Source organism: Buteo buteo, chromosome 26, assembly GCF_964188355.1.
Source record: "Buteo buteo chromosome 26, bButBut1.hap1.1, whole genome shotgun sequence".
NCBI classification, from domain to species: Eukaryota; Metazoa; Chordata; class Aves; order Accipitriformes; family Accipitridae; genus Buteo; species Buteo buteo.
The window spans coordinates 17,242,908-17,264,973 of record NC_134196.1 but is presented as its reverse complement, the minus strand read 5'-3'; the positions used below and the strand labels follow the sequence as shown (position 1 = coordinate 17,264,973).

The 22,066-nt window shown below is 47.1% G+C and overlaps 1 protein-coding gene across 2 annotated transcripts in view; it reads left to right on the top strand.

The window, feature by feature from the left end:
• The first annotated feature begins 19,779 nt into the window (after nt 1-19,779).
• SRGAP1 (SLIT-ROBO Rho GTPase activating protein 1) overlaps nt 19,780-22,066 on the top strand; it is a 155,670-nt gene continuing 153,383 nt past the window's right edge. For both annotated transcript variants that reach the window (XM_075057739.1, XM_075057738.1), the window contains exon 1: nt 19,780-20,397. In XM_075057739.1, coding sequence (XP_074913840.1) covers nt 20,331-20,397 — 67 coding nt within the window. In that variant the 5' untranslated portion in view covers nt 19,780-20,330. The remainder of the gene's footprint in view (nt 20,398-22,066) is intronic.

Below are 22,066 nucleotides of genomic sequence, written 5' to 3'. Positions count from 1 at the left end.
TAACCTGTGCAAATTCATGATCCCTTTTGGATGATGGAAACCAGAAGACAGTAGGTGGCACTAGAAGTCGACTGAATCGGTGGAGCTCTGGAAAACCACTGGAAACAACATTAGGAGTCTGCATCATTTAGAAGCTGGGAAAGGAGAACCGGTGGAATAGTTTGTTTACCAAATCCTGGCTTCCAGCCCTGAGTTTTGCATGACCACTGCATGGTTAGGAGATGCTCCTGCTCAGCACTTGCATTCATACCCATACAGCCCAGTGCAGGCTGGTCATCATGAGCAATAGTTTAATTTTCTTGCCAGGAGCTCTGGTTCCAGCAAGCAAACTAGAAATGGCTACATGCAGACACAAGACATGTTATGGCATTTTTGTGGTTTAACCCCAGCCAGCAATGAAGCACCACACAGCCACTCGCTCACCTCCCTCACAGTGGGATGAGGACAGAATCAGAAGGGTAAAAGTGGGAAAACTCATGGGCTAAGATAAAGACAGTTTAACAGGTAAAGCAAAAGCCTCACACACAAGCAAAGCAAACCAAAGGATTCATTCCCCACTCCCCATGGGCAGGCGGGTGTTCAGCCATCTCCAGGACAGCAGGGCTCCATCAAACCTAATGGTGACTTGAGAAGACAAACGCCATCATTCCCAACGTCCCCCCCTTTCTTCTCCTTCCCCCAGCTTCATATGCTGAGCATGACGTCCTATGGTCTGGGATATCCCTTGGGTCAGTTGGGGTCAGCTGTCCCGGCTGTGTCCCCTCCCAAATCCTCGTGCCCCACCCCAGCCTGCTCGCTGGTGGGGTGGGGTGAGAAGCAGAAAAGGCCTTGGCTCCGTGTGAGCACTGCTCAGCAATAGCTAAAACATCCCTGAATTATCAACACTGTTTCCAGCACAAATCCACACACACAGCACAATCCAAAAACACAGCCCCATACTAGTTACTGTGAAGAAAATTAACTCTACCCCAGCCAAAAGCAGCACAGGCGTATTAACTGAAGTGCGGGTTAGTCTAGATGCATGGAGACAAAGCTGTGATTCACGTGTGAGCATACAACATGATACAGCCTGTCTCCAAGCTCTTCATGAAAGAAAAGCCAAACACTAGCACAAGCCCAAGGTAACCTCATGCAGCGTGAATGCAGGCAGCCCCGGCTGTGCCAGGTGCAGTAGAGGCCAGTAAATCATCAGACCCATGCTCAGCTTTAGGTACAGCAAAGACTGACAGCCAGGCTGACAGGTCCTCGGTCCAGACAGAAAGCACACAGTGATGGCTTGCTGTCCTCCTGAAGGCAAAGCACTAACTAAAACTGAAGACATGACTTCTGTGTCTCTGATCGCTGCTCCTAAATGGGGCATTGAAGAACTTGTCTCTTGTTGCCAGGCCTCAGTGAGGACCACCACACAGAAAGAGCTTCAGCTGCTCAGGAGATGCCATGGTAGGGGCCGTGTAAGTACCGCAGATACAAAGTACCTGCATTGCTCCTTATGTTCAAAGGTTTGTTACTTCCTCTGAGCTGTTCCTCTAATGTGGAGTTCACTTTAGTCATCTGGTTAATGCCATCATTTCTCAGTAAATACAGCCAGCCGTGTGCTCCCTGCCCTGCCCCCTGATGAGCAAAGCCTGAGCTGCTGTGCCCCAAGGCTTGTAAGTTGTAGCCAGACACTTGGAGGATGCTTTGGGTACATCTGCATTGTCATCATAGCTCAGAGTGTCAGCTTGCAGCCAGCCAAAGGTCCCTACCATGCTTTGCCTTGCTCTGTGCCCTAGTCTGTAGACTGCTCCTGCTACCCTCTGTTCAACTCAGGTAGCCCAGCAGAGAGTGGCACTGGCCCATACGTGTATTTAACCCCCCTGGCAGGATGGATGCACCTGGTTCTGCCGGTTTATACCTGGTGGAGCCGGCTTAGCCTCTGCCTGCCAGGCTAGCCAGGCCAGTAAAGCATCACAGACACATTGTCCTACTCACCATTCTTGCACCGTTGAAGCAGGAATGGTGGTTGCTGCAGTGATGGATGCAACTTAGTGCAAGTAGCAGAAGACCTCATTTGCCCCTAGAAGGTGGAACACTCTTCCTCCCCTCCCTAGGGAGGATGGTCCTTTGTAACACCCAGTGAGTGAAGAGGACAGGGTAGGTGTGTGGTGGGACAGATATGGGCCAGAAAGAGTCAGAAGAGGGATTGAACTGACTTTCCAGACCTGGTGACTTGGGCTTATCACATACCTGGAGAGTACGAATGGCAGGTGCGTGCCTGTGGATGTACAAATACCCATCAAAAGGGAAAATACACAGTGGAGAAGGCAGCACAAGAGAAAAGTGAAGCCTGCTCTTGGGACGAAGAGGAACTGTTCTTCATCTAACTCTGGACCCTCTCCTCAGAGTGGTTTTTTTTTTAATTCCTCCCACTACAGAGGAAAGTTATTAAAATATGAAAAGATGCTGGGATAAAGCACATACATCACTGTGTGCTCAGTTAAAAAAATCTACACCAATATCCTAATGAACTTCTAGCTAAGGCACAGCAGTCTCTTCTTCTTACCTGGTACTGTGAGGAAAATTATCTTATTTGTCCTCACAGTATGAGTCATCTACAAAAAAGGAGCTTATTGTCTGTATTTGCCATAATTAATGACACCCACATAAAATGAGACTTTTGCCCCTTCTGTGAGCTAAAGCTTAACTTGCAGAAGGAGCCTTAAGAACACTGTGGTGCTAAACTTATTGGTGGCTGAGCACAAAGCATTTTCATCTTGCTTTGAAGCTGTTTATGAGGGTCTTCCAGTAGCAGAGAATAAAGTTACCTTTCTCTCCTACGTGCTTCTTCATTACAAGTTCCCCATAGAGAAGCAAGGAAAATATTAATTTAAAAAAGTTTAGTTAACACTTGTGCATGAAGGCTTTCAGTAGGTTTATGCAAAAGCACATTTGGAGACTTTGCTGTGTACATAAACCCCAGAATATCAACCACTCTTTCAGAGTCATGTCTGTCTCTTTCTCTAAATTGTACTGCAAGACCTTATTCCTCCTCTACTTCATCTTTTTATAGCTTTAAATAACCCTTCATCTTGAGAAAATTACAGGGTACAGTGGACTGAATATGACATGCAATAATCCTTAACAACTTTGTCATAGGACTATGGGTAAAGCTGTCTCTTTTTAATCACTTTTATACCTTTAGAAATTCCTCCTTTAAAGCAAATGTGTTCTCTTCTTCATTAAAGTTAGTAACCATGCTGAATCACATTTCTTTTTCTAGTCATATAATATGCAAAATAGATTTTTTAAAATGTGGCTTTGCCTCCCATTTGATGTCTCACCTGCCTGGGTTCAGTCCGAGTGCCTGAGTAGTACAACCATCTACTTGTTCATTGCCTTCTTCCCAAAGTCACCTCTATTTTCCTCCTTCTGAGGACTAAAAAATGAAACAAAATTATCGGTTCTGGTATTTTTAACTTTTTTTTAATTACTTTCAGTAATAAAGGACTTCCAATTTTCATCACCTAAGCCACTTTTCATGGCACTGCAAAACTGCAGGCAGAGCAGTATTTTGGCCTGGGCCTCCATGACATGCCTACTCCCACCACTGTCACCCCCATCCTTACCCACGAGGTGGGTGCTCAGGCAATGGAGCCTCCTGATGTCCCCAGCTGGAATCCAGCCATTTGGCATCCAGCCCTTCGCTCCTCCAGCTCCCAAACATGCAGGACCCCTGTCCCTGGCTGATAGCCACAGGGCCACCACCACCACTGCCCCCAGGCTCCCAGCGTTTGGGGGAGCAGGGGTCTGCGGATGCCGTGTGTCTGAGCAACAGGTCAGGCTACAGGCAGGAATCCAGAGGGATAGAGACATCGACTCTGGCTTGGTGATGGGGTAATTTGTTGGGAGCAGAGTGTGACAGGAAGGTTTAAGGGGAATGGGACAGTTGCAAAAGCCCTAGAGATGCAGCAAAGTGGGGATTGAACTCTTCTGTCTATGGGGCAGAGTGCCAGTGCCAAGAGCGGTGGAAATCCCACTCATGGGCTCTGCTCCTCCACAGGTTGGTGTCAGGGGAAAATAAGGGAGTTGGATCTGAGTGATGAGAGTACCTCCTGTCTTCTCCTCCTGGTCACTCCAGGAGCTCCGCAGCTTTACCTCCATACAGCAGCGAGGAAGTGCAGTGTGGAGAAGACAGGAGCCTGTGTCCCACTTCTCGTTTGGTCTCATCTCACCCACCAGGAATCCATCTTGAAAAACAAGAATTAAAAAGGCTTACTTCTTAGTCTGATATAAGATGAAAGAAAAGATACTTTCTGGCTGGCATTATAAGAGTTAGACTTTGAAAACATTTGAACAATTCTGAAGAGGAACATGAGAAATGTACTGTTGTGGCAGGACACAGCAACTGAGAACGAGATGAGGTCTCGGGTAACTGAATTGAAGCTAAATGGAACAAGAACCCTGTTCCAGCAAAGCCACCTCACATGGGCACTGCAGTCCCCATGTCCTATTCTGACAATGACTTTCTGCTGGGCTGTTGCAATTACCATTTAATGTCTGGTTTAATATCTTAGTCAATAAGCTACTGACAGCATAGCTGAAGGGGGAAAATATGTTTTTCCCAGAAAAGAGAATACAGAATATTGACAAGTACAGAACTGTTCTCACCAGAACGTAATTTTCTCTTCACCTTTAAGCCTGCTTTCTGTAAAAGGCATTAGCTTCATACTCCCTTGGCAAAGTCAACTGCAACAAACATCCACAGTTTGAGCTGTGCAATATATGAACTTCAAAATGTTCATTTTCTGAATAGTTATTCCACCCTCATCTTAAAATTTCAGTTCCCATGCTAAAAGAAGGTGAATGAGATTTCTGGCAGTGAGACAACCATCTTAGATAAAATGCTTTCTAAACATTAGGTGTAGACTTACTGTTTTCTTTTCTAGAAAGAAATTTTGTCAGAGTACCTGCCTTTTCTTCCCAGTTCAAGGTAAGTTATAGCCACTCTTTCAGAGAGTTTCTGGGTTGACTCATCTCAAATTAACATACAAACTGCTAAAAAGAAAAGTGACAGAGGGTTTTTTCACTATCTCTGGATTGTTGAAGAGCTAATGGAAGACAAGCTGGTTGAAATTCTGTTTGCCTGAGGCAAACAGGTTTTTTGATATGTGAGTAAGGTATTCATAGTAAACATAGGACAAGTAGGACTGTGTGCCTAGGCTTGTACATTTTCATGACAGCTTTGCATACGGGAATGATTCATGTAATGAAATAATGCTGGAAGTTAATAAAAGAAAGGCAGCTTCTCCCATCATCCAGATACTCACCAAGATACAGAATTCTACAGTTTCTTGAAGTCAGTAAAATGATGCCAAATGATTTCAGCAGCTTTGGAACATACACGTAAAGACCAATTCAAATTTTCCTCCCACGTTGGTACCTGCTTTGCATGGTGACTTACCCAGGGCATTGTTCTAGCAGAAGGTAAGTAAAATACTTGCTTAACGCTAAAGACAGAAGAATCACTCCTGTGTTTCATCAGCAAAGTAATGAAAATCCAGGAAAATAGACAGTCTAGCTCTAAATACTAATCTGGGCACAGTCCTGCCCTAGAAAAGCACTAAACAGTTGGCCAGATACCTAACTTTGCTGTGTACACACTTGTCTGCTTGACCTAACTGTCCCCTCCACACCTGCTTTTGGGCATGCAGAGTATCAGACTCATCTGAGCAGCAAAACAACTGTTCTGGACCTGTAACTAAATAGATCCAGAACACAGAGGCTGCTTAGCCAGAGAAAGAAGAAAAGGAAACAAAAGTTTTAATGTCTACAATTTATTAAATGAGCTCAAACTTAAGCACTGCAGGGCTTAGTGTTGGGTGTCTGGGCCCCAAAACAATGTCCAGGACCCTGCACTACAGCTTCATATTGAAAGCACAGAGGTGGTCAGGCATCCCATTTCCTACTGGCTACTATTATGTTGGCCTGCTTATGCATCAGTGTTATAGCTCTCCATCCTGATGTAATTCTTTCTCCCCATGCACTGCATAGCTTCATACCTGACTTTGCACAAACTTGGGAGATGCCTGACACAAGCCTTGGGGCTCTATTTTGCATGCCAAATACCTAAAGGCCAGTACATCATCTGACTTATCAGCACTGAAGTCCTCTGTTGAATTCAGCCAAAGGAAGTAGCAGTTTAAATCCATCAAACAGAAAATTGGATCTGAGAAGAAAAGGAAAATTTTTGACTGCATGGATAAATGTCAATATGCTGTGGGGCATTTTGGGAAGGTGCAGCAGCAGTTACTGGTGTTCTTGAGGAGCTGGCAAAAGCTGCAGCTCTGCAAAGTGAACCTGATTTGACTTGTTCCCTGTGGCTCCTAGAATTGAGTCATACTGTTCAGTATGTCCAGCTTTGGTACAAAACCTGTTCATTACGTCACCTCCAGATCAACTATGCAAGTAAAATGGATTTGGCACAAATTTTTAACTTACAATGATTGTCTTTGTAAACTTTCCCTAATTAGTGCAGATTATCTCCATTGACCTATTTTGAGGAACTGAGCAGTTCAGTCAAGCTTGGCTGATAAGAGCCTGCGCTTTTACTTCTACAAAATAACGAAAAGCTCATCTGTAACTTCAAATTTCCCTTTAGCTGCTGCAAAAAGGTTACAGGTACAAAACAGGACACTTAGTTTCAAGGTTAAACCTTGAAAGTCCTTCAAGTCCTCAGCACTGCAGATGTTTTTAATCAGAGAATCTCTTCTCTACTTCATCTCCACATTACTCTAATCTATATAGAGCAGATGTGACTCCCCCACCTCAACTCCTCACCAGACTGCAGAGTAAGACTTGCTCTCATTTTATTTCTCTTGTGGTCCTGCCTGTTTGCTCTTCAGTGAATCTTATTATCCTATCTGAACAGCCACACAGTTTAGTGGAGCAGAGACTACTTCCCTGGACATCATTGCCCATAGTCTAGTGGGCAGGACACATTCTTGGGCAGTAAGAGATGTGGCTGTGAATCCCCTTGGCTATGGCAGGTATGCTTTCTGAGGGAGCGCTCTAACCTGTAGGCAGTTACACAGTGGAAAAGACTGAACTATGCCCCATTCTTTAAAAGAATAACTGTAGGTATCAGATGCTATCTGCCCCGTATGGCCAAGACATCTGCTCCCATGCTGGAGACCTGAGGAGGGATTCCAGGCTTACTCCGATGCCAGTGTCTCCTGGCCCACACAAGGCAGCTCCCACAAAGCACACAAGATTTTCTAGGCAGTTGCTTCTCCCCACATACTATAAAAGGGAAGTGAACAGCTAAGACTGCATTTGGCATTAGGCACTGCAGTGTTTGATTTGTAGGAACTAAAATCTTACGCTGGGCCAGTTTGGTGTATCTAAAAGGCAGCCTCTGAAGTGTGCTGATCAATCCTTCACAGTTCTGTTCATGAAAAGAGATATAAAGTCCTCCCAGCCTAACACAATTTCAAACCAAACAAGAAACTCTCCAACAACAACAAAAAGATCTTGTTCTAGATGGCTCTGTCCTGCTCTGTCCTTACTGCTCAGATGGAATGCATCAGCTGCTGGTCCCTCAGCTCACTGTGACTGATTGGGAGCTGCCCACAAGGCTCTAGATTTAAGAACTGGCTCTTTGCTCTGCTCCGCAGGCTGAACTTGCCAACTTCTGAGTCATGTCCTATTGCCATGGATTTGCTTTTGAGATTGATTTTTTTTTTCTCTGTAGATACTTTCAAGTTAGCTGAGAAGGTTTGGGGGGAGGGAGGAGGGAGAGACAGATAGTAATTTGGTCTTCTGATTAGATTCCCTTGACTATATGTTTCACAGAATCACAGAATGGTTGAGGTTGGAAGGCACCTGTGCCATTTTTGGCTGGGATAGTTAGCTTTCTTCCCAGTAGCTGGTATGGGGCTATGTTGTGGATTTGTGTTGAAAACAGTGTTGATAACACAGGGATGTTTTTCATTACTGCTGAGCAGCGCTTACACAGAGTCAAGGTCTTTTCTGCTTCTCACCCCACCCCACCAGCAAGCAGGCTGGGGAGGCACAAGAAGGTGGGAGAGGACACAGCCAGGACAGCTGACCTCAACTGACCCAAGGGATATCCCAGACCATAGGACGTCATGCTCAGCACATAAAGCTGGGGGAAGAAGGAGGAAGGGGGGAATGTTGGGAGTGATGGCATTTGTCTTCTCAAGTCACCATTAGGTTTGATGGAGCCCTGCTGTCCTGGAGATGGCTGAACAGCTGCCTGCCCATGGGAAGTGGGGAATGAATTCTTTGTTCTGCTTTGCTTGCATGTGCAGCTTTGGCTTTACCTATTAAACTGTCTTTATCTCAACCCAAGAATTTTCCCACTTTTATCCTTCTGATTGTCTCCCCCATCCCACCAGGGAGGAGTGAGCGAGCGGCTGGGTGGGACTTGGTTGATGGCTGGGGTTAAACCACTCTGGAGGCCATCTGGTCCAACCACCCTGCTCAAGCAGGGCCACCTACAGCCAACTTCCCAGGATCATGTCCAGATGGCTTTTGAATATCTTCAAGGACGGAAACTCCACAACCTCCCTGGGCAACCTGTTCCAGTGCTGAGTTTAAAAATGTACATGTTCATATTAATAGTAAGTTTAGCGCATTTCTTACATTTTATAAAATTAGGTGAGGACTTCATACACATAGAAGAAAAAAAAGTGTAATATGAAATTAGTGCTCAAAATTCTCAGTATGAAGCAATAGTGCCTTAGAAAATCTGGCCTTTGTTCCCATGTAACCATACAGTGAAAAAGCTATATGGAGCTAAGTATGGTATGCGGGAGTACTGTTAATGCCATCCTCTCTTAGATGATCTCCCAGGGCTATTTTCTTAGAAGGAATGATCTAGCACAGTTATTTCTTGAAGGTTCCTTAATAGGCAATTAGCTGTAAAACCACCAAAAGAGCACAACCTCAACAGGGACTCGGGCCCATATATAAAAATAAATAAATAAAATAAAACAAAATAATAAAATAAAATAAAATAAAATAAATTACACTAGAGTTTTGATAAAATATAGAAACAAGGCAAAACTGAATACCTATGTCAAAAAAATCAATTCAAAGAACTCGGCAGCAGCTGTTAGTAATGCTGGAGGCACCTTACCTCACTAGAAACTTGCCCATGCAACTCAAAAATTCTTGTTTGATGTAGCTGAATTTTCACATGTACCTGGAATTTCTTACCTATGAGCATCCAAGCATCTCCTTAAGTCTCTTAAAAGATCCAGTCCAGAAAGGCTATCTCAGAGTTTATTTAAGAGCCTCAAATAGGCAGGAGTCCACAAAGCAGAGTTGTGAAATTGCAACACCCTTTCTATCACCCACCTTCTGCTTAGAGCATTCACCCCTAAAATAGGTCCTAAAATAGAACAGCTGCTCCTAATTCACTCCATTAAAGTGGGCTTGAATAGAGGGGTGACTCCCACACTGCAGGGTGTCCCAGACAGTGTGCTTCAAGGAATTATTGGCACCTTTCCTGCTGAAGTTGGGCCTGCAAAGATTCATGAGATTTACAATTTCTTCTCTACATATATATTCTTCATGGAAGCTAGTGCATGGATTAGAGTATGCATCATAGCTGTAATTTTTAAGTGGTTTAGTAATGTGTTCCACTCTCAGTCTTTTTAAAATACAGTGCAGTAGTTACCGTTCACAGAAACCTCAGAATATAGTATATACTGGATGTAATTTTTCAGGTGTACTTAGCTTACTAGATCCAGATGAAGTATGTAAACTACTGATATGTGCCAAGACAGTCTGTGTATTAGTGGCTTTCCTTACACAGGGTAGAGGTCCAAGCCATAGGCGAGCAAACCAGCACCAATTTCTTGTCTTTGTGGGTACAGAGATGTAAGCACAAACTGATAGAGAGTAAAGAAGGAGCAGCATCTCCTGACTGTGTGAAGGATGCTTTATAAATCCCCTAAATCCTGAAATATTCAAGGAAAAGAAAACAGTTTCTGCATAATTATCCTTGAACTGCAATACTGTAATGTGTGCTCAGGAACAACACCAGAAGCACAGAATGCTTGAATAAAGCAAGGCATATTGATGATTGGGAAAAGGAGCTTTATTTTTTAATAAATGTCATTTCTAAAGCGCTCAGGCAGAGTCAATATTCTTAATTCTGTGGTCATGCAGTATCACAGGGACATAATTAAAAACACTTCTTTTGCCGAGCTGGGAGACATGCAGTTGCCAAGCAACATCTCATGTACCTTGAGAAAATATAACAATGCACATGATTATGTTGTGTCTCCAGATGCTGATACCATTGTATCTAATGCAGATTCTCATAGGCTGAGCCACCACCTAGCTATAACCGTCATGCTGAGACTATTCCTTGGTTTGCCAGCACTATCCATCAGCTGCAAGCCCATTTTTAAACCTACAGCTTGAATCACTACTTGATGTAGTCAGTAATGTAAGTAGAAGTTGGTTGGAAAGGAGCAGTAATGAACTGCATTAAACTCCACTAATTAATTTTCTTATATCAAATTGTCAATCTAATAATATTAAATTATCAGTCTAATATTATTAATATAGGTGGTGTTTTTTACTGTATTTGGGAAAATTAAGGTATTCATAAAATGCATATGTTACAAGGCATCATCTCACCAGAAACCACAAAGATTTCTGGGATATGAAAGTCACACAAAAAAATACACCCAGAATTAGAAATATTGGAGGTCTCCCAAAATAATTGTTCTGTGTTTTCAGGTTCTTGGAAAGAAAGAAACCATTCCCATTCTGGATCTGTTACTTAGCCCGGGCTAGACTTTGTCATTCACATGGACATAGCTTCATCCACTGTCCCACTTGAAAACCCATAAAAGGAGGCATCAGCTCCTGTAGAGGTTCAAAAACACCAGTAATTTGTGTTATGAAAGCAAACCTACACCAACTCACGTATGTTCAAATGAATGACATGTATTTTGTGTTGTATTTGTTGCAGTTATTTTATGTTGGAGAATGATACTTGCAGGATGTTAATGTAGGAAACCTTCCTTATCCTAGTACATCTCAGACATTGTGGTTTCATAAGCCATGCCACCCTACTCAACAAGAACACCTGTATTTACATCGTAGTCAACAGGAAATAACTGGTCTGAGTCTGTATGAAAATCTGGTCCATGTAGGTTAATTTTCTCAGATTTTATACAAATCTTATGTTCAAATATTATTATACAGTGAGGAGAGAAGGGAGAATCAGCTACTGTATTCGGGGGGGCGGGGAAGGTGGTTTGCGTATTTTCTTTTTGAGGTCTGGAAGCTTTGGGTTGGTACCTCCAGAAACCTCCTCCTGGCACTAGTCCTCTGCCCGATCTTCCCACTGGAGGGAGCTGTGACATCTGAAATACATCAACAGCCTCGCTGGAAACTGCCCCGGAGGGCCCCAGGAAGGATTTGCTACACATCTTTTATCATCTGCACTTTTGAAAACTGTGGATCATCTTAAACAGATATTGTCAGTTACGTTAAGCCTTTGGTCAGAATAAATTCTTGAAGCAGTTGGTGTTAAGAGAAAGCTTTTGGTTATATGCGTGCATATGAGAGAGATGACTTTAAAAAACATTATTCACTTGGAGACAAGTATTGGTATGTAGTTTGCAATATTTGCACACCCAATTATTGTGACATTGGGCTGCTGAACAGAAATAACAAAGGGAAGCTAAGAAAAAAGAAGACTAAGAAAAGTGCAAATGCCAAAAATGAAAAGAAAAATTGCTCTTGAACTCCTTACTGATTTTCTTCCATGTGGGACACGTCTTCTTGGACACTGGAAAAAAAGCTTAAAAGCTTTACTTTGAAGCCACAGTTGTGAGGGTAAGATCATTATATTTTACCTTTGAACTACTGTGTGTCTTCTGATGATAAGAGCCAGCAGCCCAAGTGTGCAGAGGGGGTCAGCTGCAACCTGAGGATATAACAGAAAGCTGGGTCCAGTAAAGGACGTGGGTACCCACAGCATCTCCTGCCTCCCGGACCCAGGGAGTCCATGCCTCTGCAGCAGGCACTTGGGCATTGCCTGAGGAATCGCAGACACATCAAAATTCACCCCAAACTCTGCATGCTACATGAAGAGACTCTCACAGCCAAGCAGTAAGAAAAGCCAAGGTCAGAGAAATGTCTGAAGCCACCCTCCTGCCCAGGGCTAGGTGTTTAGTGCAGAGTTTTGAGTGGGAGGCTGCAGCAAGGACCACCTTCCCTTTAGAAAGTCACACAACTATCAAGTCTTTAAAAGAACAGCCTTCAGGTTAACACTCATCTTTTAAAACCTGATGGCAGAAGAAGGACATTGTGATGTCTTCTAATACAGGTGAGCAGCAGCCCGAGAAGCAGGAGGTCTGGATTCAATTCCTTCTGCACCCTGAAACCATTCCAGCTGCTACCACCCAGCTCACCCTGCAGCACTCTTGGGCCATGCTAGCAGCTGGGATTTTGAGTGATGTTAAACTGGTATTATGCAAAATGTAGAAATAGCAGGTCTCCCCAGGCCCAGCTTAGTGCCTGTATCCCCTCCTATCTCCGTTTGCCCAGGTATCACCACTTTTAGCCATTTGATACCCCTCTTGCATGATTCTGGTCTGTCTTTTTGCAACAGTGAAGGTAAACGTAGCTGAGGGAAAAAAAGAACTCGGGAAAGCAGTGCGTTGCTGCTATCAATAATCAAAAGAGAAAATGTTACAGAAATGGCCTTTCTTTTCCCACTCTTGTTTCTCTCCATGTATGCCTTTCTTTTGGGCAAGGGCTTAGCCAGAGGGTGGGCCAAGGGGCTGAATCAGAGAAATGGCAGTGTGCTGGGTAGACCATTAATAGCAAGGCACTTTTTTAGCCTGCTAGGCTGCAGCTGTTCCCACCCCTTTAGCCCACACTAATGAATAAGCAGACTAGCTAGAAGTTTCTGCAAAAATGAACAAGGCTGACATTTGAAGTGTCATTGCTGGGCTTCAGAATTAATGCCCTTTTGAGATAAATGAGGGCAATTTGCAGCCTTTAAACTACTGGCACGAACGGAAGCAGCCCAGAAAGCTGACATACTGCAAAATCTGGATGGCCCATGCAGGCCATATAAGGATAGCAAGACCAGGAGTTGTGTTCCCTTACCTAAGTTCTGAGGGTAAAATCCAGCAGCCTTATTCATATAAGCATTTTAGTTGAAGTCAGACAACAGCAGCATGATGAAGTACATAGGACTGATTTTTAAAAAGACAATGTTCTTAATTCTCTGACGCTGCTTCAAGCAGTTTCTTCTTTTAAACTTAACCCAACTTCTAATGTTCTCCACTCAAAACCAGTAGTGTGAGAAGTTCAGGAGTAATGAAGTAGCAGATGTATTTAATTTTTAGCTGAGAACTGATGGAACAAACATAAACAATGCAAACAGAAAATTTAAAACCAAAAGCTAATTATCAGAGTTGGAATTATCTGCTCATCAAAGACTTGAACTACCACTAACACAGCCCCTTAGGCTCACTTGAAAGAGTTCTCTCAAACACACCGGTGTTCCCTCACCAGGCTTGGAAAGAAAAGCTAAACCAGAAACCATCTTAGTGCTTCTCTGGACAATACAGCTCTTAAATTTAAGAAGATAAAGATCCAGAATAACACTAGGGCATGTAAGCTGGCAGGTGTAAGGCACATGCCGTTGCCTAAATTTAGGTGTGTGAAGCTTACAAACTGGACGTTCAGCTTATCCCGTTGAGAAGTGCAATACCAGAGTCTCAAAGCCTACCAATAGGACAAAAGTAGCCCCACAAAGAACACAAACCCTGCAGTGAGGATGCAATTACTTCTATATTTCTTCTCCTTCAAATTGGCAAGACTGCCTCAGCCTCTTCTCATTAAGTGAGAAAGTTATTACTCGGAATTCATTCCTCCTTGTAATTACTAACTGGGAAGGAATAGCAACACCATATAAAAAGGGGATAATATTCTTAACAACAGTAAAAGGCATAAAGTAGCCTCATCACTTTCTATGTATTAGTTATGTCATTAGTCCTATTAGCACTGCTCAAAATGAACAAGTTAACAAGAAAACATTAAAATGCACTTCATGACTCTAACGCCAAAGGACTAAATATTGACATACCAATTACTGCTTTGAGTCTCTTTAATTTCTTCAAACAAAATAGCAATGAAACTCATGTAGGAAGGTTTGGGTTTGGTGCTTTTCTTTTTGCTTTAGGAGAAATACAATGCTTGTTCATGTCCCAGACTGTATCAGTCCTTCAGGGCTGAAATCTTACCTTATTGAGACAGAAGGATCTCTTTCATTTCAAGTCAGTGACTTCACCCGGAAGATTTTTTTTTTCTGTGATGTGAACAACTCTCTGCTGGATTCAGATATATTTCACGCTGAGAGAGCTATCGCATGCTTTTGAGCATGGCAAATTGGCTGTATACACACACATATATAGAAGGTTACCTAATGGCATTTTTCCTGAATCCTCCTTCAGATGACAGGCCGACAGGATTACTTTCCAACGTGACTGCAAACAGTAAATGAACGAACACATTCTGCATAGGCTTAGCTGTGCATTTTATTCAGCAGCGAGGGACTATAAATAATAACCATATTCCTAATAGACTGTTGTTAACATTCAGCATATTACATTCAGGTTTTATGAAGAGGATGTCATTCCGTTCCTGTCTTATAAGACCCCTGGTTATGATTGTAAGGAAAACTGGAACAAAATCCATACTAAACAAAGTGTCTAAAATAAGTGAACTGTAGTGATCACCACCGAGGACATGCCCACCTCTCTTGATTGTCTTTTGAAGGAGGTTAAATGACTTGGTTAAATGACTCATTTAGATTAGGCATATGACTTTAGTTGCCTAAATTTAGGTGTGTGAAGCTCACAGAATGAACACTCAGATTATTATGTCCAAAAGAAACCCAGCAATTGCTCAACAGACAAAAACAGTAATCTGAAGAAGTACCTAGTAAATGCCTAGGGCTTCAAAATGGTTATGGACCCAGGTATAGCATGAATTTAAAGCACATTACCAATTCTACATACTCCACCTGTAGACACTCTTACTGTGATATAAGAAGGCTTTTTCTTCCTTTACTCTGCTCCTGGAAGAGATTGTGTCCACAGGCCCTTACAATCAATACACCCGTGCCAGTGGTCAGAGTACTGTTCCTGGAAATGAAAGGTTAGTGGCAGCTTAGGCTCACAGAGGACACAGGTGAGGGAAACATCTTTCCTGAACTACTGAAGTTTGGGCAGCTCGTGATCCTCATTTCATTGCTGTGAAGGCCCAGCTGAATGCTTTAGAGCCACTCACTTTCAGGTCAGTCAGGGTGACATCCCAGCTCTTCTGCAGCCTGTGACAAACCCCATAAGCCCAGATTTTGTCTCCATGTCTCGGGAGTTTATAAGCACAGAGCAGCATTAAGTGCTGCACTGGTTGGGGGCAGAGGAGAGAAAAAAAGCCTTGTTGGTTTTATATCTTAGATAAGCAACTGTATTTACTAAAATAATCTCATTCCCAAGCAAATAGATTTGATTCTATAGAAATGTGCATCTTATCAGTGACAAACATTTGAACAAGCTTTTTGAATGGTGCCTCTTACTGATTTTTCAATAACAATCAAATGTTTCAATTAAAGCATGGTCTTCCATTCAGACACTTACTGTCCAACTGTAAAATGACTGATTGACTGCAATTATAAAGTAAGATGAATTATTTCTGTCTTCTTTTCAGCCTAAAGAAAACTAGTGTAGGGTTTTGTTGTTTAAGGGGGTCGATGTGTTTCATTATGTGCTCACAAAGAACAGCTCGGTGATATTCCAGTAATCGGTTATATGGTCTATTTTCATTAGCAGCACAAGAAAGCAAATACTGCACAGCTCATCAGGCAGTGTAAATGAAATGCAATAATGAAGTTCTCAAGCAAGCAGAATCCAGCATGCCCGCCTAATTCCCTTTTTGCACTGAGTGCATGAAGTACTGCAGGAACTGCTCTCTGTATAAACACATCTCTGTTTTATCATACATAATTCAGGATTTTCAATTCCCTGATGGAGTAGATTATCTAACTCCATACACTGAGGTATGGTCCACAATCCCTGCACCAGTATTGTGCTGCTGCAGTACCCTACTACACTGCATTATTGATATAGCTCTGCCTCTTGCAACAACATATGTGCTCTCAATCAGCTTTATCCTAATACTTTTTAAATGTCTATAGCATCCTCCCTGCCAAGACCTGGATATGCTCTAAATGCAATAATTTAGAGTCCACAGAACAACACTGTGGGTAAACAAGAGTTTTCAAGCATCATCCATGGGTGCACAAGGGTACATATAACAAGACTGTTCCACAGCTCCAGCACTTGCTGCTCTTGAAATTGATGGGAAGTCTGTGAGGACCTCTTTGGGAACAGGTCTCAAAAGACAGGCATTTCTGTAATAATCTTCTGTGTTCTGTAAGTCACCTCAAACGTGGCATTGAAGAGCCCAGGCAGGGTCTGTTCCTGTGCAATCGCCATCCTCACAATGGGATTGCAGGCTGTGTAAATCAGTGCGGAATTGAGTCCGGAGACTTGAGCTGCCATGAACATCTTAAAAGAAGATTACACCCATGTAATAATGCACAATCCTTTGCCAATCCCTAAAGAAGGGCGGCGGGGGGGGGGAATCAGATTTCTCAGCCAGCTCAATCCTGGTTGTACTGGAGGCCAACCCTAACTCAGGTATCCAGAATCTCTGCAGCTCTGAGCCTGGCACACTCAAGCCTGCTGGGACATGGGTTCATCCTTGGTCGGTGGTCCTGCTATGGACGTGCAGCCCTGAGCCCAGTGGCTGAATGCAGGAAGATGAATCTCCAGAGCCAGAAGATGGTTTCTGCATCTTCATAGGCAATTGCCTTTGCAGAGTAACAGAAATGCTCCCACTGCAGCCTCTGGTTTGGCTCTGTGGAGCCAGGCCCATCCTCTGGCTGCAGCATCTAGCACAGAGGGGAGGGATGGTGCAGACATGGGCATCCAGACACTTTCTGCATCCTTCTCCTGGGGGGAAAGATCTGGGCAGTATTTCCCAGTGTAGGCTCAGTGGCAAGAGGGGGCCATGTCCTTCAGCCCCCAGGAGAGGAAGAGGCAGATAACTTCATGTCTGTACCCCCAACCACATCTCAGGCATGGTCTGCATGCCCAGCTCCTGGGCAAGGGAGACAGGAACTGGCCTGGCCGGAGGTGCCAGCCTGCATAGCCTCACTCGGGGCACAAGGGGACTTGACCACTGTTCTCTGTCCTTAGTTTGCAAAAACACTGTGCTCTGCAAGACCAGGTAGAACTCACAGCTAATCTCCCACTAGCGCCCTGTGTCCCCCAGGAATGTGGCCCACCATCTTCTAAATCAGCCTGTCCCCAGCTTAACAGATGGACTGGAACAGTCAGGAGGCAAGATGTGAGCATCAAAGGCTGAGATGAAAATCAGAGTTGGGTGGGATTACAGAGATGACTGCTCTTTTGAGGCTGGGCTTCTTATTCAAGGGATGTAATTTGACCATCCAGCTTGGAGGTAAATTGGCTTCAGACAATAACCTCCTGTACTGAGATTGCTTTAGGTGATCTGAATTGGGATCAGCGCTGGAAAGAGATTGTGCTGGGAGGGCAAGAGGAAGAAACGTAATAAAATTACAGAGAACAACACATGAAGAGGGGAAGGGGAACAGGAAACCTGTTACCCTGATCCTGTAGCAGGTGAGAGCACCGTACCTATGGAAACTGAAAGATGACGTGCAAAGGACAGATGTACACTGACTGCTGAAATGCAGAGGTGTGGAAGTGAGCGACTGCAACACCAAGGCAATGTGTTTATAAGAATTAAATATAAACACAGGCAAGAATGTCTGCATAAGTATAGGTAACTGTGCTATTGCCCTCTGAGGGCTGGGTCCCCATAGCACTAAAGCTCAAATCCAGCCAGATTACTGGGTAGCTGGCTTGAACTTTCCCAGCAGCAGATAATCCCACCAATCACTCCTGTTTGTCCTGAAGGGTCAGGTCCTGGCAGTGTCAGGACTAGCTATCCAGGATAGGATCTCTGGGCACTTTCACCACATGAATCACACAGCAGCCACCTTTGGAAACTCCTCGTGAAGTTTGCAACTTTGCCTAATCACTCCTGGACTTACTTGACTCAGTAGAGCCCTCTGTGCCTCCAGGAAGTCCCCTGCCTGCCTTTAACCTCCTCAGAGCTGACCTCCCTGCAGCCCAAAGTCTGCAGCTGAGGCCTTAGGGTTTGGCTTTTGGCTTTGACCCATGAACAACAGCCAAATTCTTTGCCCATCACGAGGCAGCAGTGTCCATCACTCTGCTTTTTCCATGGTTGTTTTTTGCAAGCTCTTCTCAGGCAAAGGCTGAGTTTCAGGGCAGCCGGGGGAAAGGGAAAGGGGTTGTGCAACCTGAGTCACACCTGACTCCTTCTGCAGGTCACTCCCAAGCTTAGAGCCTGGGACGGAGGAGAAGTGTGGCTACCAGGTCTGTGAACCGCTGCGCTCGACTCCTGGCATGCACGGCCTCATCTCTGTCTGCAGAGCTGGCAGCCAGCTCATCCTCCACAGCCCTGAAGGGCTGAGCCAGGTGCCAGCTCTGCAGGCAAGAGAAAAAGGCTGTCCCCATCGCTGCGGGAGGCACCCAGGAGCAAGGGCACGCCTGGGCCACCTCTCCCCTTCGGTGACTCGCCTCGTGCTCCCAGCTTCAGCTCTTCCTGCCCTTCTGGACCACCTTAGAATCATAGAATCATTTAGGTTGGAAAAGACCTTCAAGATCATCGAGTCCAACCATTAACTGTGCCCAACCTTCTTCCCCTTCTCACAGCCCCAGCTTTGCAGGGAGGGCCGCGCACCATCACTCGCAGGGCTGGGGTCCGTCCTTCTAACGCCGGCATTGAACGTGACCGTCCGACAGGGCCAGCCCCCACGCACGCCGCGCACAGCGGTTCGAGGGAGCAGCGTTTTGGATGGCCTCCCGCCCTGTTTTTCTTGTGTCCCCCACGAGCGGCAGGGAGTGCCCCACGCAGGGGTGCCCTCGAGAACAAGCTGCATCAGAAGGGGGAGCAGCAGGCGGGCAAGGACGGTGGAGGCCAGGCCCGCTGCGCTGAGGGCCGCGGCTCTCCCCCAGGTGCCGCCATGCCCTGGCCCCTCTGGGTCCCGGCCTCCGGGCACGCCGGTGCAGCCGCGGCCCCGCTCGGTTCGGGGGAGGAAACCGGGGTCCCCGAAGGACACATCTCCCTTCTAGCCTCTCCCCTGCCCGTGCGGCTTGGCGGTGCCGGCAGCACGGGGCTTTAACTTTCCCCGCCGGATCGAGGGCCTTCCGTCACCATGTCGCCGCCTCGCAGCCCCGTCCCCTCAGGGCACCCGGCCACCGTATGCGGGCTGTGGGCCGCGGGATGGGGGGCCCCTTCCCTCCCGCCCGGGCGCGCCGGGCCTCCTAGGCCTCCCGCCGCGGGGCAGCCGGGGGAGGCGGGCGGCGGGAGGCCTGCGGGCCCGGCGGTGGGCGGTGGCCGCGGCCGCGCTCCCGCCCCGGCTGCCGGCAGGGCGGGGGCGGAGCGGGCGCTAGCGGGGACGAGGCGAGCGAGGAGCGGCGGCGGGCGGGGAGGCAGGAAGGGAGGGAGGGGAGAGCGGCGGCGGGGCGGGGAGAAGTTTATTCTCGGAGACACCTCTCCAGGGCGCGGCGGGGGTGCCGCCCCGCCGCCGGCAGCTGCTCGGGCTCCGGGGCTGGGACATGCGCCTCCGCGCTGCCGCCCGCGGTTAGTCACGGCGGGGCGCCGGCCCCGAGTCCCCACCCAGGCGGGCGAGCGCGGCGGCACGAGTGACTAGTGCCTCTGGCGTACGGACCGAGCGCGGTCGCCTGCCTGCCGCCCGCCCTCCGCCCGCGCCCTTTCCCTCCTTCCCTGCCCCTCGCCCGGGTGCGTGAGGAGAGATAACAATGGTGGGGCGCAGCCGCCGGGCCCCCGCCCTCGCCTAGTGGAAGCGGGTGCCCCGCGGCCGGCGGCGGCTCCTCCGCCGCCCCGCCCCGCCCTGCGGCGGCCCCGGGCCGCGGAGCGCGTTGCTGCCGGCGGCCGTGCCTGGAGGCGATGGTGCCCGCGCCGGGGTTAGTCTGATCGCCGCCTCCCCGCCTCGCCGCCTCCGGTGCCGGCGGCGCTCCCGCGGGGCCAGCCGCCCGCCGCCGCGCTCGCTCGGGCTTGCGGCCGTCTGAGAGAACTTGGGAGCCCCTCCGGGAGAAGAATTTAAAGCAAGGAGAAGAAGGGGGAGAAGCGGAAGAAGCAAGTGGATAATGTCAACCCCGAGCAGATTCAAAAAGGACAAAGAGATCATAGCGGAGTATGAAAGTCAAGTGAAAGGTAAGCGCGGGGCGCCGGGAGGCGGCTCCCCGGCCTCAGGGGCGCGGGGCGGCGGCGGCGGCGGGGAGACCCGAGGAGCCCCCGCGGCGGGGAGAGCCGAGCCGAGTCCCCGGCCCCTTCCCCCAGGCTGCGGGCCGAGGCCGGCCCCGCCGCCGCCCGGGCGGTCGGTCCCTGTTGCCCGAACTTCGGGGCGGCGGCCACTGCCCCCCCCCCGCACTCCGAGCGGCGCCGGTTTGTGTGAGGGGCCGGCGGGGGTTGGGGCCGGGCGGCAGCTGCGGCGGTGGTCCGGTGCCCGGCCCCGGCGGAGCACCTTCCCTTTCTCCGCCGACTTCGGTAACACCGGGCGGAGGGCATTAAAAAAAAAAAAAAAAAAAAAAAAAAAAAGAAAGGCTTGGCAGTTAGACTGAGGCGAGAGACAATAGTAAGCCATGCCCCTTTCTTAAGGCACATGGCTGGTGTCCCCCACCCTCCCCTCAGGGCTGTAGTTTCTCTGTTGCGCCGTAGAAGATGGCTAATAAAGAGTTATCCTTGGCTATTGAACGAGCCCGTTCAGCCATCCCAGGAAGTATTTCAGCCTCGCATCGCCCGGCTGTATTGCATGCAACTATTGTGCCGAGGACAGCGCCGGCGGACCCTGGCTGGAGCCACCAGCGCTTCCAGACCCTCGAGTTTCCTCTCCTTGCCTAGCGTTTTCCCCTCTGCCAGCGTCTTGGGTGGAAGAGGGGGTGGGAAAGTAGCGGCATGGGCGGTGGGGTGTGGGTCTCATGGTGCACATCCTTTTCTTCTGGGTGCTGTCGGGGAGTATATTGCATAATACACAAATTGCAATAAATCCGAGCTTTGAGGATGGCCACAAACCTGAAATGCAGCCTTAAAAAGCTATGTGACACTCGAACTCTGTTTATTAAATTGAGTGGGGTGGACCCTCCTTGCCGCTGCCTGCGGTCTGCGATGTGCAGAGGAGTGTCCCCCTATGCAGGTCTGTGGGCTTTAGGAGCCCTCCTGCCCCATGCAAGGGCTGGGGACCTTCAAACTGAGGTGTCTGAAATGGGGTGGGAGGAACCGCTCCTCAGCTGTTCAAAGATTTGTTGACTTTCTGTAATTGCACAGTATTTTTTCCTCTTACTTGATCCTGTGAGGTCAAATTTTCAAGACAATTCTTGGAGTTTTGTTGTTTTTTTTCTCTCTTAAGAGGAAAGAGAGAGGTTTTGAGTTTTATTCTTCCTAAGCTTAACTTCTTGTGAAAAATACCTGTCACCGGTGAAAGTGGTTTTGGGTCCAGGAAGGGATTTAGTCTTGAAATAAGAGACCTGCCAGATAGGTGGGTAGTGAGGGGTCTTCTCTGAGCTGGCAGGTAGGCCATGCTTCAAGTGTCTGTTTGACATGGGCAGGGCTGAGACAGCAGTCATGTAGCTGGTGGATTCACTGCCATTGAGCCCTTGGAGGATTGGTGCTTCTGCCTTTATGTGGAGCTGGTGTAGATTTGTCTTGATCACGGAGCAGAAAAAAATGTTCAATATCCTAAGCTCTTTGCAGAGCCTGCAGACTGTTCTTTGCCTCCTCCTAACGCGATTGTTACAGGCTGAGCCTTTGTTAACTACAGCCAGTTGCTATATAAGCCATTCTTTTCTTTTGAATAATGAAGAAAAAATACCATGCCCTTCAGCTA